This window comes from Sus scrofa, chromosome 10, assembly GCF_000003025.6.
Source record: "Sus scrofa isolate TJ Tabasco breed Duroc chromosome 10, Sscrofa11.1, whole genome shotgun sequence".
In the NCBI taxonomy this organism is placed as follows: Eukaryota; Metazoa; Chordata; class Mammalia; order Artiodactyla; family Suidae; genus Sus; species Sus scrofa.
In genome coordinates this window covers 51,765,606-51,793,471 of record NC_010452.4, presented here as the reverse complement: position 1 = coordinate 51,793,471, position 27,866 = coordinate 51,765,606, and the positions used below count along the sequence as shown (strand labels likewise).

General features: G+C 39.1%; 1 protein-coding gene across 3 annotated transcripts in view; it reads right to left on the bottom strand.

The window, feature by feature from the left end:
* The window catches only part of C10H10orf67 (chromosome 10 C10orf67 homolog), a 128,971-nt gene that overhangs the window by 18,669 nt on the left and 82,436 nt on the right, over window positions 1-27,866 (bottom strand). For all 3 annotated transcript variants that reach the window (XR_001299311.2, XR_001299314.2, XM_013980259.2), the window contains exons 11-16: window positions 19,547-19,606; window positions 18,795-18,877; window positions 18,655-18,720; window positions 12,638-12,725; window positions 10,098-10,181; window positions 9,948-10,008 (exon numbers count right to left, since the gene is read on the bottom strand). Coding sequence is in view for 1 of the 3 variants with exons in the window: in XM_013980259.2 (XP_013835713.1) it covers window positions 9,948-10,008; window positions 10,098-10,181; window positions 12,638-12,725; window positions 18,655-18,720; window positions 18,795-18,877; window positions 19,547-19,606 (442 nt within the window). In the remaining 2 variants the exon portion in view is untranslated. The remainder of the gene's footprint in view (window positions 1-9,947; window positions 10,009-10,097; window positions 10,182-12,637; window positions 12,726-18,654; window positions 18,721-18,794; window positions 18,878-19,546; window positions 19,607-27,866) is intronic.

Below are 27,866 nucleotides of genomic sequence, written 5' to 3'. Positions count from 1 at the left end.
TTTTTTTTTTCTTTTGGCCATGACTGTGGCATGTGAAAGTTCCAGGCCAGTGACAGAATTCATGCCACAGCAATGGCAATGCCAAATCCTTAAGCTGCTGAGCCACCAGGGAACTCCCTAAATCAATTTTTAAATCAAAATACCAAAATTTTTTTTCATAGATCTTGAAATGGTAAACCTAAAATTCACATGAAAAAAGTAGGAGTTCCTGTTGTGGCGCAGAGGAAATGAATCCTACTAGGCACCATGACATTGTGAATTCAATTGCTGGCCTCGCTCAGTGGGTTAAAGATCCGGTGTTGCTGTGAGTGTGATGTAGGTCACAGTCGCGGCTCAGATCTGGTGTTGCTGTGGCTGTGGCTGTGGCTGTGGCTGGCGGCTACAGCTCTGATTCGACCCCTAGCCAGGAAACCTCCATAGAGTGTGGCTCTAAAAAGCAAAGCAAAAAAAAAAAAAAAAAAAAAAAAAAAAGTAGAGACTCAAAAGAGGCTAAGACAATTATGAAGATAAGATGGAACGACTTACTGTGCCAACTATCAAGTTTTATTTTACAACCCAAATTACTAAAAGTCTGGTATTAGAGCAGAAAAGACAAATAGGTCAGTTGTAAAGAATGAAGAGCCTAGAAAAAGTCCATGGAAAAAAAAGTCCATGGAAAAGCAGCATAGGTCAGAGTGTCAGAGGTAGCATTACAAATCAGGAGTGGGGGAGATAGATGGTGCTAGATCTATGGCCATTTCATTGGAACAAAAGTCACACTCCAAAATCATATCATCCACAAAAATTAATTCTGATGCTTTAAAGCACCTAAGGGTGAGAATCGAATCAGTGATATTTATAGAAGACCGTGTAGAATTATCTTTATAAACTCAGAGTGGGAAAATATACTTAAAAAAGAGGTGGCCAAAAAGAGAGAGAGGTAATTTCACACCCATCAGGTTGGCAAAAAATAAAATCTATGGCAACTTCAAGTGTTAGTAAGAATATGGAACAATACAAACTCATACACTACGGTATGAGTGTAAATTAATGTAGCTTTTTAGTGGCCCAATTTGGCAGTATCTAGTAAAGATGTATTTATGCTCTTCAACTCAGCAATTCCATTCCTAGGCATTTACTCTAGTAAAACTCTTAAACGTAAGACGATGAGAAGTGTACAGGGATATATAGTTACAGCAGCTGTAATATGCTTATGTAATATGCTTATGACTGCAACAAATTGAGAATCTTCTAAAGTCCCATCAACTTGAGAAACAATATACTGTAGCATATCACATCCTGAATATCCTATACAGCAGGTAAAATAAGTGAACTCAAGCTACATATAGCAAAATATATAATTAACGTAACATTTATGGGGAAAGAAAGAATACATGCCTTCCACTCTCATTTATATAATCATTGAAACCATGCCAAATGATACATTTCATGTGTATATAGAAACATATAAAATATGGAAGATTGACAAATGCAAATCAGGGCACTGATTACCTCTGGGGAGGGAGATAAATGGTTGTCAGGGGGCTTCAATTCTATCTTCCTGTTTTCTTTCTTTTATGAATCAATCATAGCAAAATCTAACAGAGCTGGGGGGGTGTTAAACATGTAATTCTGTGTTTTCTGAATATTCGAACTATTTCACAAGAAATATAAAAACTGTTTTTACATCAAATCTATGAGGAAATTAAGCCTTTTTTCAATTCAGTCTTACTGATGTGAAAACACAAATACTATACTTAGTTTATACTGCTTTTCTGATCTCAGTTTATTCCCTCCAGTTCCAAACTTGGGGTTCCTTCAGTGGAAAAAAATATTCATACCTTCACATACAGAGATGTCGTTCCCAGCTCAGTTAAGGGTGCACTTGATATACCTATGATTTGTATGAGTCCATACACAGTATCTTGTAACAATTTGCCATTTCTCCAACAGAATCCTTCCTGAATTTAAAAATTAATACCCACTTGTCTCTCCACTAATGAAAACATTTCTCAATATTTTCTTACTACCATAAAGGCTTACATGGTTTATATTTACTCTTAAGTAACTGGGCAGCAAAGAGCAGCTGAGGTTTGGCATGAAATCATTGACCAGAGGATCCAGAGAGGCTGCTGGAATCCAACTTATGGCTTAACAACTGAAAAATAGCACACACCAGAAAGCATCCTTGCCTCATGCTTCATGCTGTGGAGACTAAACCATTTTGGGGCATAATTAGGAATATCCTTAGCAGCATTTATCTAATGATACAGTATCTACATATTCATAAAACCATCACTAGACTGCGTTAATACAGGATTGTCCATCAAATTAATAAAGTACATTTTAATTTTGTTTTTGTCTTTTTAGGGCTGCACCTGCAGCATACGGAAGTTCCCAAGCTTGGGGTGGAACTGGAGCTGTAGCAGCTGGCCTACACCATAGCCATAGCAATGCCAGATCCAAGCCACATTTGCAACCTACTCCACAGCCTGATCCTTAACCCACCGATTGAGGCCAGGGATTGAACCCTCATCCTCATGGATACTAATCCAGTTCATTACCACTGAGCCACAATGGGAACTCCCAAAAGTACATTTTTAATATGTATTAGTTGTGACTTTTTTTTCTATTAAGTTGTTATGATCTTACAAATTCAAAGTACTTTGCCTCTACTACGTGTTTCAACTGTTACCATTATTTTCAAAGCATGGATTATCCATTTTCATTTTTTACATTTTTCAATCCCCTATCTGACCAATGGACAAAGCTTCAGTTAGATAGAGAACTTCAGATTTCTGTGATTAATTCTTGGGTCCAGTTGGTCACCTTGACTCTCTTCTATACCGGTAAGAATTTTCCGTATTTGGAAAGGTATCTTAAAAGACACACTGCTGACCTTCGAGGCTTTAATTTGTCATTTAATATCCTAAACCCCATGCCTCAAATAGAAAATATCTCTGGAATATAGGCATAAAGGAAAATTCCTAAGAAAAGGTAGTTGAGAATCAGCCCAAATCTCGAAGAGAAAGATGACACATATAACTTAGAAATACAGCATTTGAATTATAGGTAATTTGTGACAACAAGGGAAGTAGAAGAAAAGTTATTAGTCATAAATTTTAACAGACCCCTTCATCGATTATATTTTGTAAATCAGGTTAGTCCTATTTTAATATTTTTAATAGCCAATAACATGCTAAGTAATGTTACATATTACTTACGTATGTATGGGGTATATGCAGTGATATTATAAAATATGCATTTGAACGTATCATAAAACATTATGTTAATTATACCTGAAGTCTAAAAACAGTATGTAAAACAGTGCTAACACTTATGCCTAAAATTCTATCTAAGTTCTAATTTCCGTGTGACTTTTAAAATTATTTTTGTATTTAAAACAAATACGGGGCAACTGAACTCCATTCTCAATTAACATTTATTTTTATAAATTGGTGGATAATACATTTAGTAAAAAAAAACACTTTTCAGGTCCAATGTTTCAAAGGGTGATAAGAAAAGTTTCAAAATCCTATCCAATGCACTGCAATTGTTCTGCTATTTTTTACAGATCTTTAAAAATCACCCCTTCCCTGTTTCCTCCCTAAAAGTCCCAGAGAATGAACAATACAATGTAATCCAGGTTTAAATTTGGGTCACTCTTGCCTCGCAGATATCTATGTTTGAGCTTTCTCTTACCGACAAGCCACTTAAAGGGTCACTGTTACTTTGAGGTTTTATCTATGAGATTCGTGTCTTTGGGGCTCATTAGGAACATTTCCAAAGATTACAATGTCAATAGCACCTAATTACTGGACTGTGAGAAAGGTCTTCTTGAGTACATAAAATCTGTGTCTGTGCACAGTACACAATGGGCAGCTCAGATCCCAAATTTTATCACAGTTAAGTAGCAAACAAATTAATAATGTTACCTGGGATCTCCTGGGCTAATTACTACTACGTAAAGGCTGGCTTTGAAATTTTGCAGATAGTATTGTACCTCACTTTTTTATTCCCTTAAATTAATGAGGATTTATCTATCTCTAAAACTTAAACTGTTGCACAAGGAACTCTGTTGTTTTTGCTAGCGTGTTTGGCAAGTAAAGCTTGCAACATAACAAAAAGGCAATTTCAATTTGTTTAGGAACGATATATCACCTGATATAACTTTAAAGTTATATTTTATGCTTTATTTTGCTCTTTTCAAAAATCTACTGTATATTTTGATGCTAAAAAGTTATATTTTATGCTTTATTTTGCTCTTTCAAAACATCTACTGTATATTTTGATGCTAAAGATGAATTTTATTCTTTTTTTTTTTTTTTTTTGTCTTTTTGCCATTTCTTGGGCCGCTCCTGCGGCATATGGAGGTTCCCAGGCTAGGGGTCGAGTCGGAGCTGTTGCCGCTGGCCTACACCAGAGCCACAGCAACACGGGATCCGAGCCTCGTCTGAGACCTACACCACAGCTCATGGCAACGCCGGATCCTTAACCCACTGAGCAAGGCCAGGGATCGAACCCACAACCTCATGGTTCCCAGTAGGATTCATTAACCACTGAGCCACGACAGGAACTCTGAATTTTATTCTTACTGATGCTAGGTAGAGAATTAGTGACTAAAGAATTACAGGAGAGACCAGCTCTCTTAGATCACCAGCCTACTGCTGGGGACATTACAGCTCTCATGCAGTGAGTGGGTTAACATGCAGGTTTGCCAGACTTTATTTAGGGTACCCAGGAATTATACTATCCACAGCTCAGGAGGAAAGGCAGGGGTGGGTCAGCTAGGCACGGCACCTATGTTATCTCATTTAATCCTCATAACAAAGCTAGGAGGTGGGGTCATCATCCTCATTTTAGAGCAGAGGGAATGGAGATGAAGTCGCCCCATGGGCAAGGGGCTGGAATGAGATGAAAAGTGGTCTGTCCACCTCCAAAGCCTTTGCTATATTACATGTTTTCCCTTGCATATTGTTGAAAATGGAACCACACATTGTCATGCATGAGTCTTGGGGCAAGTCAATATAAATGAGCAATGACAAGCCTTGGCTCTGGGGGCCACACTGTCTGGGTCTGAACCCAGCCTTATTCATAAATTAATAATCTATTTATTTGTGATTGCAACCCTAGAAGCTTACTAAACCCCTCTGTATCTAACTGTCTCCGCCATAGACATGAGAAAGCAAGAGAGCCGACCTAACAGGGTTTTCGTGAGGATTGGAGTTACAACTGGAAAGGCATTTCGAGTAGTACCTACACCCATTACGTGTTACTTACCCAGATTTTTCAAAAGTGTCTTGTGGCATAAAAATACAACGTAAGAACCTTTATCTGTGAAGTGACACTGAGGATGCTGTCAACAGGGAAGATAAGTATTTGATAGGGTATTTAAAATATTAACATTCTGCTTACAAAATTTAAAAAGCAGAACTCAATACAACAGTAACTTTAAGGAGTTCAATTTGGCTCCTATCACCAGATATGGTACGGTCACCCCTGTGTTATAAAAAGTAATAAAGATTTGTCTTTAAGTCAGGTACATACGAACTGTGTAGCTAACAACACTTTGAAAATGTGTTTGTGCATCAGTGCTTGAAAACACTAATAACTGGAGACACCGCTTTGGGAAAAATTGCTGGTATTTTCCTTACTTGTTGCAAGTAAGAAATCCTTCCTTCTTTCCTCCACCCGCAAAAAAAGGACAACACTAATAACATACTGAACTATTTCCTAAGGGCCTGAATGGGATACTCAACCTTCTGAAGTCCCTGGGAAGATTGGAGTGACTTATTTTGTGATGATGGTTTGGGTCCTTTGAAAGTCTGGTGTGAATACCATTCAGTTGACATAAACTTGAAAGATTATTTTCTAATGAAAAACTTTCTTTTTTTTTTTTTTTGCTTTTTAGGGCCGCATCCATGGCATATGGAGGTTCCCAGGCTAGGGATCAAATTGGCGCTGTAGCTGCCAGCCTACGCCACAGCCACAGCAATGCCAGATCCAAGCAGTGTCTGCGACCTACACCACAGCTCAAGCCAATGTCGGATCCTTAACCCACTGAGCAAGGCCAGGGATCAAACCTGAGTCCTCATGGATGCTAGTTAGATTCGTTAACTGCTGAGCCACGACGGAACTCCTGAAAAAATTCATTTACTCTCCAAATTAGTAAAGTTGCAATTCAATTTCCGCCTGGCATTCATATATTGGCCTTTTTATCCATTAAAAATAGAAAAGTTATTTCTAGTACATTTTGGATTAACTGGAAGCCAATTAACCAGAAACTTGTGCTAACTAGGCCATTTCCCCACAGTACCTACAGAGGGGAGAACATGACATGTTAAAATTCTATCAGAGATTTTGTAGAAAGAAATAGCAGGGTTTCATCCAGAGACTTTCTGTAGGAGCACCCCCCACCCCTCACCCCTACAGTGCAGATCCATATCCAGAATGATGCGCTTTGTGGCATCCTGCAAAACTATGGACCATAAAATAGTATTTACCTTTAATTTTAATAGTAAGGCAAAAGGGGGGGGGAGCTTTTTGCCTTAGGAGGATTTTCAGTAGACAGGGTGGAAATAACTCTACACTTTGCATTTTCAGGGCAAAGGAAAGGAAATGCCAGCCGTTGTTTTAGTTGAGGCTACCTTCTGGCCCAGGTGGCCATCAAGGTTGGTTTGTATTGCTTCAGACAGACCATTGAAAAACGGTTTGCTTGGCTGAGAAAAATCAACTTTATTTTTTATTTTTATTTTTCGCTTTTTAGGGCTGCACCTGAGGCATATGGAAATTTCTAGGCTAGGGTCAAATCAGAGCTACAGCTGCCAGCCTACTCCACAGCCACAGCAATGCCAGATCCGAGCTGTGTCTGCAACCTCCACCACAGCTCACAGCAACGCTGGATCCTTAACCCACTGAGCACGGCCAGTGATCAAACCGGCAACCTCATGGTTCACAGTCGGATTTATTAACCACTGAGCCATGAATGGAATTCCTACACTATGATATTTTAGAAATAACTTACTGCATGGGTTGGAATTTCCAACAATTCAGTAGAGCCAATTCCTTATTTAAATGCTAATGTCTTTAAAAGCTTGCCATACTCTAAGCTAGCGACTGCTATAGAGCCCAGTCTGGGTCCTACTGTAAACTGAATGCCAGTCCAGAAGGCAGTCAGCACTGTGATTGCCAAGAGATTCCTTTGCACTCAGGGTAGACACGTCTGGAAAAGATAATACCTATAATTGTCAGCACTACAGAAAAGGCCTCTCTATTGCATGGAGGAACCAGAAGAGAGGTTCCTTTCTGGGAAAGCTCAATCCAGGTTTCAAAAAGTAGATTTTAAAATTAGGGTCCAGGAGTTCCCATCGTGGCTCAGCAGGTTAAGAACCCTATGCTATCTCTCTGAGGTTACAGGTTTGATCCCTGGCCTTGCTCAGTGGAGTAAGGATCCAGCACTGCTACAAGCTGCAGCATAGGTCACAGATGGGGCTTGGATCTTGTGTTGCTGGGGCCGTGGCACAGGCCAGCAGTTGCAGCTCCAATTAGATCCCTAGCTGGAGAACTTCCATATGCCGCAGGTCCAGTCATAAAGATAAAACAAAATAAAATAAAATAAAATAAAATAAAATTAGGGTTCAGGATTTAAACTCATATCTTCCTCCTCACATAAAGATTCATTATAAAAGTCTAGTTTTAAAGATTCCCAGACAGAAATTATTGACACCTTTTGATTACCATCAATAACAATTCAATCTAATTATGTTGTATTTTGTTAATCCAACTTGTTTATTAGAGGAAAGCAATCACGATTGTTTCCTAAAAACTTACAGAAACATATGGACAATGTACTTCCACGTCTGAAAGAGTTCAATTTGAGGCACCATAAGGACTGATGGGAGACAAAGGATGCTAGAAAGAGTCAAACTTTCCTTCTAAGTACTAAATTAGAAAAGCAGGAATTTTAAATTTTTTATTTTATTTTATTATTATTTTTTGTGTTTTTTTGTCTTTTCTGGGGCCGCACCCGTGGCATATAGAGGTTCCCAGGCTAAGGGTCTAATCGGAGCTGTAGCTGCTGGCCTACGCCAGAGCCAAAGCAACGCCAGATCCGAGCCAGTCCGTGACCCACCCCACAACTCACGGCAATGCCAGATCCTCTACCCACTGAGCAAGGCCAGGGATCGAATCCGCAACCTCATGGTTCCTAGTCGGATTCGTCAACCACTGAGCCACGAAGGGAACTCCAGAAAAACAGGAATTTAATAGGAGTTCAGGTTTATTGGCAGTTTAACAAAAAAGAAATAAGATTCCAGCTGAGACAGTTTCTAGTTTTGAAGTATGACTCAATTCATTTTCAATTAGCAGAGATCACTATTTAGATCTACATATTGGTATTCTTTTCTTCACCATATGTATGCATTAGTTTCCTAAATTGGATGGAAAAAGTCATGCATTCAACCAGAAACCATACATCTCAGAATAGCAGGGAAAAGTGATATTAATCTTGATGAAATATCCATTCTGTGTGTGAGCCCTTTCTCTAAAAATAAGGATTCTGACCTTTTTGGGAATGTAAATTGGTACAACCACTATGGAAAACAGTATGGAGGTTCCTCAGAAAATTAAATACAGAACCATCCTATGATCCAGCAATCCCACTCCTGGGCATATATACAAACAAAACTACAATTCAAAATGATACCTGCACCTGTACATTCACAGTGGCATTATTTACAAGAGCCAAGACCTGGAAACAAATAAATGTCCAGCGATAGATGAATGGATTAAGGTGTGGTACGTATACACAATGGAATGCTACTCAGCCACAGAAAAGGACAAAATAGTGCCATTTGCAGAAACATGGATGGAACCTGAGACTCTCATACTGAGTGAAGTAAGTCAGAAAGAGAAAGACAGACACCATATTCTATCACTTATATGTGGAGTCTAAAATATGGCACAAATGACCTGTTTACAAAACAGAAAAGATTGTGGATATGGAGGACAGACTTGTGCTTGCCAGGGGAAGAGGGAGGGAATGGGATGGATTGGGAGTCTGGGGTGAGTAGATGAAAACAGCTGCATTTGGAGGCGATGGGCAATGGGGGATCCTACTGTACAGCCCAGAGAACTATACAGCTAATCACTTGTAATGGAACATGATGCAGGATAATGTGATAAAAAGAATGTATGTATACATGTATGACTGGGTCCCTCTGCTGTACAGCAGAAACTGACAGAACGTTGTAAATCAATTATAATAAAAAATTTTAAAATACCTGAATAATAAAAACATCAGAAAACAAACAAATAAAAAAAAAACAAAATAAAGTAAAATATGGCATGGATGAACCTATCTACAGAATAGAAACAGACTCACAGACATGGAGAGCAAACTTGTGGTTGCCAAAGGCAGGGGGGAAGGGGGTAGAATGGACAGGGAGTTTGGGGTTAGTGGATGAAACTATTACATTTAGAATGGATAAGCAATGAGTTTTCACTGCATAGCACAGGGAACTATATCCAGTTTCTTAAGACAGAACATGACGGAAGACAGCATGAGAAAAAGAATGTATGTATATGTAAGACCGGGTCACTTTGCTAAACAGCAGAAATGGGCACTTTTTTTTTTTTTTTTTTTTTTTTTGCTTTTTAGGGTCGCACCCACGGCATATGGAGGTTTCCAGGCTAGGGGCTGAAGGGGAGCTACAGCTGTCAGCCTACACCACAGCCACAGCCATGCCAGATCCAAGCCGCCGCGCCTGTGACATATACCACAGCTCATGACAACACCAGATCCTTAACCCACTGAGCAAGGCCAGGGATCGAACCCCAAACCTCGTGGTTCCTAGTCGAATTCATTTCCTCTGCACCACAATGGGAACTCCCAGAAATGGGCACATTATAAAACAACTGGACTTTAGTTTTTAAAAAGTTGAAAAAATAAAGAAAAAAAGGATTCTTACCTTTTGGTGAATGTGGGAGGGATAACTGATCACTGACTATGTCTGCCCCCTTGTTGTCTATCTGTAGGTTAAAAGTCAAAAAGTTTCATGACTGAGGTTAAAGAATACTGACTTATTAAATATTAAATAGGGAAAAAATAATCTACCCACCGAAGCTGACTGAAAAATACTTTCAGAAGACGCTGACTCTGCTATCAAGTTCATTTTGGACTGCACAAATAAAGGTTTCACTTTCTGAAAGACACAAACGATACGTTCCGTGTTTTCCAGGGGAAATAATGACCAACTCAAATGGATGTAGAACGTTCTTCAGTCCTTCCTTAACCGAGATACAAAAATAATGCTCCTAACTTGTTTGTTCAAATGTGGCTACGGAAATCCTTTCCTTTAAACCCAAGGAACAGATGTTTAACAGATCCCTTCTTAATTCAGGCTCCTTTGAGAGAAAATTCAAGAAAAATGTTTTCCTCAACATCTCCTCTGACTCTACTTCCTTTTGATTATCCCTGTGCCTTTTGGGGTTTACTGCTTATAACTGGTTCGGTACCACGGGGCAATTGCCAGCCTGGCCCAGCCCAGCACCTGAAAGCTACACAGTGGTGGTTCTCATTTCCAGGAACTGCATAGTAGAAAAAACCCAAAATCATCTCTTCCAGGAGTTCAGAAGCAGCAGTACACTGCAGAATTGCCTCCAACATCATACACAGCAAAGTAAGTCGGGATGTTAAAAATGTGCAGGTTGAGGGTGTTCCTGTCACAGCTCAGTGGAAACAAATCTAACATCCAGGTTCGATCCCTGGCCTTGCTCAGTGGGTTAAGGATCCGGCTTTGCAGCGAGCTGTGGTGTAGGTCACAGACACGGCTCAGATCTGGCGTTGCTGTGGCTGTGGTGTCGGCCAGTGGCTACAGCTCTGATTCGACCCCTAGCCTGGGAACTTCCACAGGCCACAAGTGTGGCCCTAAAAAGATTTAAAAAAAAAAATGTGTGGGTGAAAAGGACCAAAAGTACACAAAGCAGGGAGTTCCCGTTGTGGCGCAGTGGTTAATGAATCCGACTAGAAACCATGAGGTTGCAGGTTCGGTCCCTGCCCTTGCTCAGTGGGTTAACGATCCGGCGTTGCCGTGAACTGTGGTGTAGGTTGCAGATGCAGCTCGGATCCTGCGTTGCTGTGGCTCTGGCGTAGGCTGGCAGGTACAGCTCCGATTAGACCCCTAGCCTGGGAACCTCCAAACGCCGAGGGAGCGGCCCAAGAAATGGCAAAAAGACAAAAAAAAAAAAAAGTACACAAAGCATGTGTGTCAAAAAGAGGTCTGAGGTCCATGGATGCTTTGGGAATTAATATGAAGTTTTCCCTATTTAGGGTTTCTCTCTCGTGGGTTTGTATGTATGTACACATGTGTGCACGTAGTATGTTTGCATGTATTTTTCTATTCCCCCACAGTCTGCTCCCACTCCCTTTTTGTTCCCCCCACCAAATAAACCATTTAAATATTAATGTGTATTTTTCACTTGAGGATTTTCTTGCAAAAATGTGTGACTGTGTGCATGTATTTTAATTCATGCTAGTGGTATTATGTGTTATCCTATTTTGCTGATTCTCTGGCATAGCCTTCTGAATTTTAACATCCCTAAAATTAGGATGCAACTAGAGTGCCATAGTATAACTGGCAGCACTTTTTCTCTTTTAGAGTCTTATAAAATCTTGAGCCAATGTTGAACACATCTTGAAGTCAAGATAAAAAACTACATCTTGTGTGTTTCCACTTCTTTCACTAAGGACTACGTACTAAGTAATTTCACTAAGTACTATGTTTTAAGAGCTGTCCATTTTCTCCATACACATAAAATCTAACACTGCGTAGCACGTAGTACTATATGGCACTCCAGGCATCATGTAGCTGCCCTATTTTTCCCATCTCTTCTCCTAAGGTGGTCCTAGCCACACCATCTCTCACCAGCATCACTTCAATAGCCTCCTAATCTGCTTCTTTTCCTGGCTTCCATAGTTTCCAGAGTTGTCCTTTTAAAATGTTAAGTGAGACTGCCTTACTGCTCTGCTCAAAACTCTAAATGGCTCCCAATTTTACTCAAAATAAAAGAAAAAAAATCAAAGTCCTAGTATCCTTTTGACTATATTTAATCCCATTCTCTCGCCTTGCTCACTTGGATGCTTTGCTGTTTCTCAAACATGGCAGGCGCAGTTCTGCCTTAGAGCCTTCCAATGGATCTTTCCCTGTCTAGAAAATTCTTCTGGATATCCACAGCTTCTTCTGTCATTACCTCCAAGTCTTTGGTACTAGGAACAGATTCTTTTACCTTCTTTTTCCATTTGGAAGTGACGGGACACTTGGATCTTGAGCTGTGATATTTCCCTACCACTTATCCATGCCCAGAAATGGTCAGGTTGATAGATGCCTCCCAGCTGGAAGAAGTCATTAACTTGCCTCTATGATACCTCAACCACACTTCATGGTAACAATTTGTTTACACATCTACATCTCACACCAGATTGAGCAATTTGGGTTCAGACATTCTGTCTTATGCCATCAGCATCTAGCAGAGGGAATATCACTTGCTCTATCTCAAGAGCCTCTAATGGCAGGGGTTCAATAAATGCTAAACACATTCAGAAAGGCATGTTACAGATATCATCAAAGAGACAAATAGCATCTCCCCGATATGTACTTACAACATAATTGAAGGATGTATCAGCAAGCACCGCAAACTGCCGAAACAACGTGTGCCGAGTAAACATCTCATTCTTAAGGACATGAAAGCTGGAAGAAACAGTGAGATTAAAATGAACAGAAATTATAGGAGAAAGCAAGTCAGTATTATGTGCATGTGATGAGAAACCAGAATTTTCAGCATAAGAGCAAAGAGGTACAAGTAAACATTCAAAAATATTAGTATGTACTTCTCACTTTTACTTTTAAAATTACATATCAAAGGGAGTTTCTGTTGTGGCTCAGTGGAAATGAACCTGACTAGGATCCGTGAGGATTCGGGGTTTCATTCCTGGCTTTGCTCAGTGGGTTGAGGATCCCATGTTGCAATGAGCTGTGGTGTAGGTTGCAAAGGCTACTCGGATCTGGCATTGCTGTGGCTGTGGCGTAGGCCAGTGGCTACAGCTCTGATTCGACCCCAAGCTTGGGAACTTCCATATACCACACTGCAAGCCTAAAAAAAATAATAAAATAAAATAAAACAAAATAAAATAAGTATAACATTATTTTTCAGCCCTGAGAAGCAAATAGGAGGAATAGCCAAACTAGATACTAACACATGCCATAAAAATCCTAGTATAAGAACAGTTTGGAAAGGAAAAATAAATGGACTAAAAGAGGAACAGTGAAACAGATTCAGGAATGTACTGGAACATGGTATGTGACCGAAGTGGTACCACAACTCAGTCTGGATAGGTGGGTTGTTTAGGAGACAGTGCTGGGGAAAAGAACTCCACATGGTATATGAGGGTGACCTCCCAATGAAGAAAAGACCTAACCATGAGAGGTGAATCAAGAAGGCTTGTCTGAAAACGTGGGAGAATATTTTAGAGGAGATGGAGGAGGATTTTCTAAACACAAACCTAAGGCAAAAATACTGATGGATAAAAATTAAGAATCTCTGTACAGAACAGACTTGTGGTTGCTAAGGGGGAGGGGAAGGGAGTGGGATGGACTGGGAGTCTGGGGTTAATAGACTCAAACTATTGCATTTGGAGTGGATAAGCAATGAGATCCTGCTGTATAGCACAGGGAACTATATATAGTCACTTGCGATACAACGTGATGGAGGATAATGCGAGAAAAAGAATGTATATATGTGTGTGACTGGGTCACTTTGCTGTACAATAGAAATTAACAGACTATAAACAAACTATGATGGAAAAAATAAAAATCATTAAAAAAAGAGTCTCTGTGCAATAAAGGACAGCACACACAAAGTTAACAGACTGGGAAAAGATATTTGTAATATTTAAAATTGATAAGGGGAGTTCCCTAGCTGGTTAAGGATCCAGTGTTGTCACTGCTGTGCCTTGAGTTACTGCTGTAGCTCAGGTTCAATTCCTGGCCCAGGAACTTCTGAATGCTGTGGGTGTGGGCAAAAATTGATACGGAGTGAATAATAAGAATACACAAATTTCATAAGCCAGTAAGAAAGCAAAAGATGAAAACAGTTCACAAAAAAAGAAGTCCTTTAGAGGGAAAACATCAGATTAAAAAAAAAGTTTTTGAAAGTCAGAGAATACCAAATATTAGGACTCAATCCTTGTATTTCTCTATTTTTCTCCAACACTCACTCTAGCTGGCCTTCTTTAATCTTATGACTTTAACACCATCTGTATCAACGCATCCCAAATTTATGTCCCCAGCCTCAACTTTATTCTGAACTCCAGACTCATATAATCATTACTGCCATTAGACATCTACCCTTAGGTGACTAAGAGGCATCTTAAATTTAATATTTCAAAACTGAACTGATTTCCCACCGAAATGCGCTTGTTTGTCTCAGTTGAAGGCAACCACATCTTTCCTGTTGTTTAGGTAAAATCCTTGCAATCATCCTTGACTTCTTTCTTTCCCACTGTATCTCCAAACTTTCAGTACATTTTTCTGAATATTGGTAAGTAAAAGGAATCAAGCATTTATCTTGCCTTATCTCATCTACAACAATATTTCAGGATAACCAGTTGGGGGAAATTTTTTAAAATAGAATTTAGCTAATAAACGCAGAAAGAGAGATAAAATTAAGGTATCACCAATCTGCAACCCCTAATAAAATCTTAGATCATGGTTTGTGATCACCGATGGAAGTTAAAATTATTTGAAGAAAGCTCAATGGTGAACCCTAATATATATGAATTAGGCTGATAACATTTGATTAAAATAATACAGCCAGACATCACATGCCTTATAATGTGATGCAATAGGAATTAGATAGTAGTCTGAGAGAAGGAGTTGTGCCTAAAATACTGAATTGAGTCAAAGCAACTCTCTAGATTTAAAGACCAGTTTGTAGGAAATACAGGTAGAACATTAAGTGCAAAGGCCCTGGGGTGATACCACGTGTCATTTAACATATTCTATATGTGTTTCCTTCAAACTGATCTTTAAGTCTAGAGAGTTGATCTGACTCGATGCACACATCCACACATCCTCATAAACAATTAACCAAATCCAGAATGGGGGATGTTCCACATAACAAATGAGCATATTTCTCTAGCAAATCAGTGGACTGGAAAGAACAGGGAAGTAAGTGGGGCTATTATAGGGAAAAAAAAATTTAAAGGACATAACACCCAAATGCAAAGGTCTACCTACCCTGGACCCCAATTTAAATAAACCACTATAAAAGATTCCCTGGAGATAATCAAATTGAATATTATTTGGTCAATAAGGAATATTGAAGAATTTATATGGCTAATTTTATTAGGTGTGGTAATGACCCAGTTGGCATGCAAAAGAGAAAATTTGTCTTACTAATTAAAAATGAAGCTTCTGGAGTTCCCGTGGTGGCGCAGTGGTTAACGAATCCGACTAGGAACCATGAGGTTGCGGGTTCGGTCCCTGCCCTTGCTCAGTGGGTTAACGATCCGGCGTTGCTGTGAGCTGTGGTGTAGGTTGCAGACGCGGCTCGGATCCCGCGTTGCTGTGGCTCTGGCGTAGGCCGGTGGCTACAGCTCCGATTCGACCCCTAGCCTGGGAACCTCCATATGCCGCGGGAGCGGCCCAAGAAATAGCAACAATAACAACAACAACCACCAAAAAAAGACAAAAGACAAAAAAAAAAAAAAAAAAATGAAGCTTCTAGTGATTTTCCAATTCAGAGCAAAACTCCAAATCTTCTACTTCAATGACCTCTTCAGCCACCCTCCCCTGCTCATGCCATTCCAGTCACCTGGTTCTCCCACTACCCTTGAACACACAGGCAAACTCCCATCCAAGGACCTTTGCACTTGATGTTCCTTAGCCTGGAAGTCTCTTCCAGGTAATCACACAGCATGCTCCCTCACTCATTCAGGTCTCTACATCTGAAGATAAATATTATCATGTGCAAATAAACAGGAAAGTGTTTTCATAGCCCTATGGAGGAAGATGACTGCATAGGTCTCATTAAAGCAGGTGTCAAGAGTGTCTGTCCTGTTGATCATTTAAATTTGAAGCACTGGAATCAGGCTCCCCTACTTAAAACTATACTACAAAGCTATAGTCACCAAAACAGTATGGTACTGCCACAAAAACAGACATATAGATCAGTGGAAGTGGATAGAAAGCCCAGAGATTAACCTATGCACATATGGTCAGTTAATATACAACAAAGGAGGTAAGAATATACAATGGAGAAAAGACAGTCTCTTCAATAAGTGGTGCTGGGAAAACTGAACAGCTACATGTAAAACAATGAAATTAGAACATTCTCTAATAGCATACACAAAAATAAACTCAAAATGTAGTAAAGACCTAAAGGTAAGGCCAGATACTATAAAACTGCTAGAGGAAAACATAGGCAGAACACTCTTTGACATACATCGCAGCCATATCTTTTCTGATCCACCTCTTAGAGTAATGAAAATAAAAACAAAAGGAAATAAATGGGATCTAATTAAACTTAAAAGCTTTTTCACAGCAAAGGAAATCATTTAAAGAAAATGAAAGACAACTCACAGAACGGAAGAAAATCTTTGCAAATGAAGTGACTGATAAGGGATTACTCTCCAAGATATACAAACATCTCATGCGGCTTTATATTTTTAAAAAAAATCCAATCAAAAAATGGTCAGAAGATCTAAATAGACATTTCTCCAAAGAAGACAAGATGGATGGCCAAAAAGCACATGAAAAGATGCTCAACATCACTAATACTTAGAGAAATGCTGGAGAGGGTGTGGCCTCTTACACTGTTGGTGGGAATGTAAATTGGTGCAACCACCATGGAGATTAGTATGGAGATATGACCCAGCAATCCCACTCTTGGGCGTATAGCTGGGGAAAACCATAATTCAAAAAGATACATGCACCCCAATGTTTACTGAAGCACTATTTACAATAGCCAAGACATGGAAACAACCTAAATGTCTATAGACAGAGGAATGGATAAAGATGTGTGTGTGTACACACACACACACACACACACACACACACACACACACACACACACACAATGGAATATTACTCAGCCATAAAAAAGAATGAAATAATGCCATTTGCAGCAACATGGGTGGATTTAGAAATTATCATAGTGGAGTTCCCGTCGTGGCGCAGTGGTTAACGAATCCGACTAGGAACCATGAGGTTGCGGGTTCGATCCCTGCCCTTGCTCAGTGGGTTAACGATCCGGCGTTGCCGTGAGCTGTGGTGTAGGTTGCAGACGCGGCTCGGATCCCGCGTTGCTGTGGCTCTGGCGTAGGCCGGTGGCTACAGCTCCGATTCAACCCCTAGCCTGGGAACCTCCATATGCCACAGGAGCGGCCCAAGAAATAGCAACAATAACAACAACAACAACAAAAAAAGACAAAAGACAAAAGACAAAAAAAAAAAAAGAAATTATCATAGTAAGTGAAGCAAGTCAGAGAAAGACAAATATCATATGAGATCACTAATATGTGGAATCTAATGAAAATGATACAAAAGAATTTATTCGCATGGAGTTCTCTTGTGGCTCAGCAGTTAACAAATCCAACTAGGAACTATGAGGTTGTGGGTTCAATCCCTGGCCTTGCTCAGTGGGTCAAGGATCCGGCATTGCCGTGAGCTGTGGTGTAGGTCGCAGACGTGGCTCAGATCCCACGTTGCTGTGGCTCTGACGTAGGCTGGCAGGTATACAGCTCCGATTAGACCTCTAGCCTGGGAACCTCCATATGCCGTGGGTGCGGCCCTAGAAAAGATAAAAAACCCCAAAACAAACAAAAGGACTTATTCACAAAACAAGAAAGACTCAAAGATTTCAAAATCAAACTTATGGTTACCAAAGGGGAAAGGTTGTGAGGAGGGATTAATTAGGAGGTTGGGATTAATATTCACACACTTCTATATATAAAATAGGTAAGTAACAAGGACTCACTGGGAAAGCAACTCAATACTCTGTAATAATCTATAAGGGAAAGAATCTGAAAAGGGAGAGATATATGTATATGTATACCTGATTCATTTTGCCACACACCTGAAACTAACACAATATTGTAAGTCAATTATACTGCAATAAAACAATTTTTTTGGTCTTTTTAGGGCTGCACCTACAGCATATGGAAGTTCCCAGGCTAGGAGTCCAATAGGAGCTGCAGCAGCCAGCCTACACTATAGCCACAGTGACGCCAGTTCCAAGCTGTATCTGAATCTATACCACAGCTCGTGGCAATGCTGGATCCTTTAATCCACTGAGCAAGGCCAAGGAACCGGCATCCTCATGGATACTAGTTGGGTTCTTAACCCACTGAGCCACAATAGGAACTGCCTGCAACAACATTTTTTAAAAATTTGAAACACTGAGATCAGTAATAAAACAGAAACTTGAATTAGTTTTTCTTTGAAGTGATTTTGACTACTCTTCTGTTTTAGGTCAATTATTTTGCATTTCTTGTTAGAAGTATATGAGGGCATTTCATATTAGTTAATATATATAGGAAAATGCCAGTATCCCAATTTCCTTAAAAGATGATTAGTCACATTTTAATCAATAGAATTTGTATATATCACCACACTATACCTGTTTCTGAGAATTAATAATTTCTTTTCCCAGTTTTTGCTTATCTGATCCAATTCCTTCTTAAACCTGTAATAAATTTATATATGGTTAAATATTGTATTAGCTGCAAATGAATAATTATGAATTATTATTGCCAGTACCTTTCTGACTTCTTTCTCGCTCTCTCTAACTTAGCCTTTAATATTTCTACTTGCTCTTCCAAAGCATGTTTCTCTTCTTCGATCTTTCAACAGAAAATATACCACAAAGTTAATTACATGTACAATGCACTCTGTTTCTCCATAAATCTGAAAGGCTATTTCTATTAAATAGCATATGCATATTCTAACTATAATCAATAATTTGAAGGAAGAGTGAGTTACATTTACTGCAAGATCCCATAAACTGGAAGAATTTAAGATCCTATGCCTTCATTTCCTATAAATGTCACTTAACAGCAGCCAGCACTAGACAATATTACAAAGCAACCACAATTTATCTTCATCACCTCCCCCTACCAGGTATCACTTTTTCTAAATCTCCTCATCATAGGCAGCAGCTGCCCCCAATTACTCTATTTCCTTTTTCTATCAAAACTGTCCTCAGGAAAGGGTCTAACAAAGTTAATCACATTAGAGCTTTATGTCATTTCTCAGTACTGTTTATATTTCACAAGGGGACAAAGTTTTGACAAAGGAATGAATCTCTAACAACAGAATTGTAGGTAAGTCATGAACGAGATTTCTCAGATGTGGCAGGGATGTACCTCAGAATCATACTATAGAGGTAATCAGGTCCTCTGTCTCTTCACTAGACTGATTCTTGGTGTCACTTTCAAAGTCATTGCTACTTTCTAAAACAAGTCAGTATTTATATAAATAATGGTCATATTAGTCATTATTAGTCATTATACCTTAGCCACTGATAGTCCTGCCTCTTCTCCATGCATCACAGCAGGTATTACATGTTTAACCTGGAAAGAAAAATAAATCGGAGCAAATATAACATTTTGAATCAATGCATAAAGATGCAGTTTTTCTGCAGCTTAGAGAAAGGCAAATTAAACTATACACCAACCTTAGTCCCATAGAGGTCTTGACTCCCTCATTTAATTTGCAAGACTCAGTATTTATACATTGTATTTGCAATTGGACAATCACGTCCCATTAAAACCAACTTTCCTACCGTTGGTTTTAAATTTTTCTTTCCTTTTTGGCCATGTCTGCAGCATGCTGAAGTTCCCGGCCAGGGATTGAACCCGTGCCATGGCAGCGACCTGAGCCACAGCAGTGACAACACTGGATCCTCAACGTGCTAACCCACCAGGTAACTCCCTCCCACTATATAAAAAGCACGCTGTTTTTTTTTTAATGCATTACTTTGTAATTATATATTGGTCAAATTTTACTGTTATAGCTTTTTTTTTTTATGAAATGGGTGGTTACTACTCAGTGAAGTCACAAACTTAAAAAAAAAGTTTATTTTATTTATTTTTTCCTCAACTATCTTTTGGGTTAAATTCAACTAATCCCAGTTAGAGATAGAAAAATGCTGTTTTTCAAAATGGTTAAGTAAATCACATACTGCACTTTTAAAATATTTTTTTGCATTCATTTGCTCTTTTTAAATAATAAACTTTTATTTTAAATGATAATTAAGATGAATTTTCATACTATACCTCTCTGATGATGCAGAGAGCAGATGGCAGTGGGAAAATATACTGAATATAAAAAATCTGCTTGATTAGCTACTCCTATATTTCTATACTGACAGAAAAAGCTGCTTCTTATTATCACTACCTTCTCTGGTGGCTTCTGTGACCTGAAAGCCCTTGATCTGTTGCCTGTCTTGGTGGAGTCAGCTCTGGAGCCAGGTCTGCAGAATAAAGTAAAAGGAACCCAGAGCTCCTCTGAACAATTAGAAGTGAGGGCTGAGAAGAGCTGGAAAAGGAGAGTATAGCCAGGCAGGGCCCCAAGGCTGGAGGCGCTAGTTGGTGGTAAAGCCCAGGGGTGATGCCCGATTTCAACATAATGATGTATCTTGGTGATGTAAACTGTCCCTGTCACGCACCTTCTTCAACATTGTCCAACTAAAGGTTCTTGTGAGGAAGCGGTTTTAGTACGAATCACAGAAGTGGGTTGAATTCAATGGCTGATTCAACAAAATGTGAATTGGGATGACATAGTGAGATGAAACTGAGAAGTTGACTTGTTCAGTGGAAGAAGCAGCCCAGACACAGCAACGGTCACCAGAAGATGCCCAGGGCATCTGCAAAAACCCATTGTTCCTGCTGTGCCACAATGGGAACTCCACTAACCTATTGATTTTATCATCCCTATTACTTTAGATTTTCAGTGATAGAGAATGCACGAACATGTTTTAATTGCGTGTAGTATATGTGAACACAAAACTCTCACTTTCAGAAGCCAAGGGTTTTGCTTTGTTTTAGTGTTTCTCATTGTTATTATTATAAATAAACAGTGGCAGACTTGAGCTCTGCACAAATAAAGATTAAGGATTTAGAGCATTTGAGGAGAAAATGCTCCTCTCTCACATGCCTGATTTTTTATTTGCAAATGTTTAGCTCTCATCATGGTTGCCTTTATTATGGTTTCAATATATATAAACGTCTGTATCATGATCTATGAATTCCCTGTGATAATCCTTGATTATTTCCTGGCTAAGAGGAGAATTCTCAGTACTGACTTAATCCTGAGCCTGGATGCTAACCCACTGCTTTGACCTTAGTTCACTCAATTGCCACTGTGCTGGAGAGCTTTCTGGTGATCCCAGCACCTCTCAAATCAGTGTTGCCTTGGTTGTCTATACAGCTTCCCTGAGAAAACTAACACCTATCACCACCAGCCTAGTGACCCAGTCTTCTCAAGGCCCACGTGGCAGGAGTAAGCCAAAAACAAAGCTTGAGGTATAGCAACACCAATGTAACAAAACAACGAAAATTTTTGTTATCATCAGCTTTCCTTGGCTTCCAAAATGTAAGGGTCACTCAAGTCGGGGGGACATGCACTTTCGGGGGTTCCCTCCACCTATTTGTTCTCGAAGAGCACAATCCACTTGAACTGCCTCTCTGACCAGGGCACAAGGAGTTTAGAGTGAGTTCACTGCCACTGGTTAAGAGGGAACGAAAAGAAAGCCCTGGGGTAGGAGCCTCAAGCTTTGGCGGGCATGTGCCCCTATGCTGATGGGAATAAACTAACCCAGATTTTAAAAACTAATCCGCAGGCAGTAAGGACAACAAACCAGCAAAACAAAATACGTTTCCACTTAGAAAGACATTCTGTCTGAAGTCATATCAGTAGTTGAAAGTTTATTTTAAAGAAGATTGTTTTAAAATTCACATACAGCTAAAATTAGTTCCAATTTTCAAGGCTCCCTTTTCCTGACTCTCATATAATGATCAACTCCATGATAACTAGAGATAAAAACCGCGCTAAAGCCTATCTTCTGTAAAGCAAATAATTATTCAATCTCTCCCAAAGACAATACTGTTACAATGACAAAGATAGCTTCTCTTTTCATTAAAAAAAAAAAAAAAAAAAAAAAGCACCACATGTAGACTAGAGTGTTTGCTCTCCAGTTTGAGCTGAACTTTCAACTCTGCTACAGCACGCTATATTGAATCCTGGCTCTGTCCACACTAAACCGTCATTTTGTTTTGCCAGCTGCTAACATTCCACTTTCTCTGGAATACATGTGCTGGTCTTTATGTGGCTGCTTCATTGACAGGTGCAAACACTGGACTGCTAAACAATAGATAGAGGTGAAAATGAGTGGTAATATAAAAGTATATAATGTCCTAAGTAGGAAAATGTAAATTAAATAACTATAAAGATAATCAAACATAGTGATTAGAAATAATTCATTATAACTATTTCTCATTTTCATTTGAATTTGTATACATACTTATAACTAAAAATCCATAAAATTAAGCAACAAGCTTTATTTATAACAGAAATGTGACTCTTAAATTTGTTTCCAATTTTTAAGCACTTAAAACTAAAAGACCAACATTGAATAAATATAATCTAAATAAGATTCCTAATAAGAGAAATGCAATTATCTTTATTAACCATCATAAGATCAACTATATTCCTTATCATATCCTCTTTCTCCTTTTCTTGTCAATGAAAGAGTCATTACATTCTTTTATTTCTCCTAATTTCCACAAACATCCATCTTCTGAAATGTAGGCCATTCATTCTGGGTTTAATGCTACCTTAAATTGTTCCTTTAAAACATCAAATATATTACTATCAAAACAATCTTTCTAATTTATGAAAAAAGATGATCTTCTGCTCCTAAAATTTCATTAGTCTTTTAAAAAAATTTTTTTTCAGCATATGGAAGTTCCTAGGCCAGGTATTAAATCCAATCTGCAGCTGTGACCTACACCTCAGCTGCAGCAACAATGGATCCTTAACCCTCTGTGCCACCGTAGGAACTCCAAGTTTCATTAGTCTTGACCTAATATTATTAAATTTTTTCTGATTACTTTCTATGTGGCTCTGAGCCACAGGCACACAGAACTTCTCAAAGACTAAGTTTGCATTAGAACAACTAGGTTTGCATTAAACAACCAAGTTTGCATTAGAACTTGTGAAGCACCAAATAACAGGGCTCTATTACCAAGGGAGGGACAAGAACAAAGAGAGAGACCTACTCTGTGGCGCAAGTGGACACGTTCTGCTAAAAGCTGAGGGTGGAAGAGTACACAGAGAAAAGCACTCCGTTACTCTCATTCCCCTTCTGAGCACACACCCACGACAAGAGGATCAAGACTGTGGCCCACTAAAAGGAAGCATAGCAACAACCAAGCTCTGTTCAATTCAAATCTTGGCTAGATTGTTCCAAGTCCTTTCAATAACCATCTATCATAGGAAGAGGCATACTGTTTCCCACTGTGCACTTCATTTACTTCATTCTTTACTTTTCTACACATGATGTCTGGTATTCACTTGGAACTTATGAGACAGACAAAAAGGCAAGGGAAAAAGAATCTACTGTCAGAAGACAAAGCAATCAACAGAATCAGATTCAGAGATGACTTAGCTCTCCAAACTATCAGATGGAGACTTTAAAATAACAATAATTAGGAATTCCCCCCATGGCACGGTAGGTTAAGAATCTGACTGCAGAAGCTCAGGTCACTGTGGATGTGTGGGTGTGACCCCTGGCCTGGCACAGTGGGTTAAAGAACCTGGCATTGTCACTGCTATTGTATAGGATGTATCTGTGGTTCAAATTCAATCCCTGGCCTGGGAACTTCCATATGCCATGGATGCAGCCATAAAAATTAAAACAAACAAACAAAAAAAAACTATAATTAAAGTGTTAAAAAGCCTAGGAGAAAATGTGAACAACATGGATGATAAAAAACAGATAATTTCAGCAGAAATTTGGAAAATATAAAAAAGGGTCAAATTGAAATACTAGAAATAAAAACAAAGATGAAGAATTTCTTTGATTCATCAGTAGATTCAATACTGCTGAGGAAAACAATTAGTGAATTTGAAGGTAGGTCAAAAGAAATTTCCCAAACTGAAACACAGGAGAAAAAAGTAGTTTAAAATCAAAGAACAGAACACCAGAGACTTGTGGGACAATATCCAATGGTCTAAAATATGTGCAATCAGAGTCGCAGAAGGAGGAGGGAGAGAGAATGAGACAAAAGGCATAATTGAAGATAATGGTAAAGAGTTAATGAAAGACACCAAACCACAAATTCAAGAAGCTCAATTCAGACAGGAGAAAGAAAGAGAGAGAGAGAGAGGAACAAGAAACACCACCAAACACATTATGTCTAACTGTTGAAAAAGCAAAGATAAACTCTTGAAGGCACCTCAAAGCCAAAGACACATTACAGGCAGAGAAACAAAGTTAAAATGTATAGGAGACTTTTTGTCAGAAACTATGCAGGACAAAAGATAAGGCAGTGACATCCTCAAAGTATTAAAGAAAAGAATACTTTCATGCTCAGGAAAAAAAAAATCTGTCAATAATAACGGCAATTTTTTTTTTTTTCAGAAAAAACAAAAGCTGAGCGAATGCATTGCCAGCAGACTTGCACTGCAAAAGGAAGAGCTGCAACAGGAAGTTCTTCAGGAAGATAGATGATACCAGACAGAAACTTAGATAAAAATAAAAGCTCCAGAAATGGTATAAATGAAGGTGTCAAAATACAAATCTTGCTGTAGCAAATTATATCCATTTTGCTACATGAAAATATCTATATTAAACCATAACAATTTTGAAGACTATAACATGTTAGAAACCCCAAAGAACCATACTTCTGATGGAAACATTGGGAAAAATTATCCAAAGGCATTTTGGAGCAAGACGAATGGACAAATATGAGTTTCATAGTGCCTTTCTGGAGATCTCTTAAGCAACATTATCTTTATAGCTGAAGACTCCGCTATTTGGTGGGAGATTTCCAGAGGGTCCTACAAATTGCAATGACTTCTTAACTGATTCCTTATCAGCCAGCTGCTTGGGGCACATCACTCTGAGATCTTTTTTGTTGCGTTCCTAATAGGTGTTCTCCTAGCTATCCCAATGGTTGTATAGGAATCTAAAACTGTATTGAAACCTTTCTAATTAAACTTTAAAAGTACCTTTTTATTGGTCTTTTTGTCTTTTTAGGGCTGCACCCTCAGCATATGGAAGTTCCCAGGCTAGGGGCTCATTAGGAGCTGTAGCCTCCAGCCTACACCACAGCCACAGCAATGCAGGATCTGAGCTGCGTCTGTGACCTACACCACAGCTCACAGCAATGCCAGATCCTCAACCCACTGAGCGAGGCCGGGGATCAAATCCACATCCCCATGGATGCTAATCAGGTTTGCTAACTGCTGAGCCACAATGGGAATTCCAGAAGTACTATTTAAAATATGCTAGTGTAAATAAAACAGAGATGTTGACTTTTAATCAGAATCCACTTGCATATTTTCAACTAGAGACACAGACCACCAGAATTACACTCTAGGTTTTTCAGGCTCATGCCTATCAATTCTATTGGCATAAAACCCTACGTAGGTTCACCATATGGTTTCAGCCATTGGATTAACTGGACTTCTTAACACTTCATGGCACTGGTTGTAGATAACTCCCTATTCTATTCCAGATGTTCATACAGTTAACAAAGAAATATCCCCCCACTGAGGCTGGCGAAGGAAATCTTCAGACTTTTCAAGACTTTTTTTTTTTTTTTGGCCATGCCTATGGTATGTGGAAGTTCCTGGGCCAGGGATCAAACCCATGCCATAGCAGTGACCTGAACCACAGTAGTGACAATGCCGGATCCTTAACCCACTGGGCCTCCAGGGAACTCCTATTTTCAAGATTTTTGAAAGCCTAAAAGCCAGTGTACCTTGATTCCCTGATAAAGCTGCATAGGCTAAAGGCTAACAAAATGTGAGAATTCTGGATTTGACTGGCATAAAAACAACTCTGAACTATCACTGGTTATCTCAGGTTGATCAGAAATGGAGGTTAGCAGTAATGTGTAATAGGTGAATAAGGGGAAACAAATAACTTTCCTTTCACTAGTCTTGTTTTTTGCAGAGACTACACTGAGGCATTACATGAAGAAAAGTCTTAAGTACCACCCTCCACAAAAATACATTCCTAAAGAAAGGGGAATTGACACGCGTTGTAATTTATATGAACTAATCCCCAGGGTTTGAGAAGAAACCTGGGACTAGGTGTGAAGAGGTCGGGGCTGGAGAAACGGACAACTGGTAGAGCTGGATCCAGAGAGGGTGGTCAAGAGTCCAACGCTTGCATCCGGCGAGATGTAGCCACTGCAGGCTGATACTGGGCAGCATCAATATTGGGGTTGTTGTATGACAATTCACAGCAGAACTGGACTATGCAATAACGGCAATTAGAATGAGTTACAGCCATGTCAAAGGTTCAGGGAGTGAGACCCAAGTCCGGGCAGTGTCAGGACACTGATGTTCCTGAGTGACCTGGTGTTCAAGACTGGCCCCAACTCCCAGTGAGAACTGGAAAGAAACTCACAGAGGAAACCCAGGTAAATGGAATAAAGAAACACCATGCAGTGAGGGGTTAGATGGCTGCTCTCTGGACTCCTGAATGATTGTTTTTCTGTGGCCACCAAGGTGCTATTACATGTGGTTAGGACCTAGCACCTGTCCATGGCTGATTGTGTCTAGGGAAGAATAGAAATTGATGCAAATCTCTTCTTTTCCAGATTTCCACGGCAACATTGTAAATTATACTGAAATACTGTAAACTCTACAAGTAAAATGTTATCATTGTTCCCCTCCCCCAAAAAAACCAAGAAGACAAACATAAAACCTTTCAGTGATTTTTTTTTTAACAAAAAGCGTTTTTCAGTTGTGCAAAAAATGTTGGATATTATTTTCACTAAAATAATTTCAGTTCCAAATATACTAAATACTTATCATCAAAATCATCAAACTACTCAGAATAAAACAACACAGAAAGCAAAAGCCACCTTTCAGTTGAATTTTAAATATGGTATTACTCAAAATTTTCAGTTTCGGTGTCTGTGAGCAGAATCTCTCTCTCTCTCTTTTTTTTTCTTTTTGACCACACCACGGCATATGGAAGTTTCTGGGCCAGAGATCGAATCTGAGCCACAGCTGCAACATACTCCACACCTGCAGCAACACTGGATCCTATAGCCCACTGCATCTAAATGAGAACTCCTGAGAGCAGAATCTAAAGACAGATTTACTTTAGTGGCAAATGAAAAATAAAATACGTAATCGTAGTGTACGATTTCCATTATCTCTATGTATTAGGTTTATTCATATTAGGAAACAAAGATCCAGTATAAAGGAAAATTCTTTTGTGTCAACATCTCCTATTGAAATACAGTAAATATCCTTTGACAGCCTCTGAAGACCATATTACGTGTCCAGGACTGTCCTCTATCTGTATTACTCTACCATCCTGGGCAGCCAGATCAACAATGAGCAAAATGCTGGTTTTCCCACATAACTCTGCAGAGCTATGAACTGCCAAGCCCAGAGAAAAACTAAAAAAGTAATGAAACAGTGAAGAGATTTTATTATTTTCTTCTCTGATGGAGCTTATTTTCAACTTCACATGCAATTCAATCAAATAAAAGAGATGTACAGCAGATGAATGGGAAAGAGCTTCCTTTCATCCAACAAGTCTATACTATCGACCTATAATAATTCTATATCCTATAGTAATAA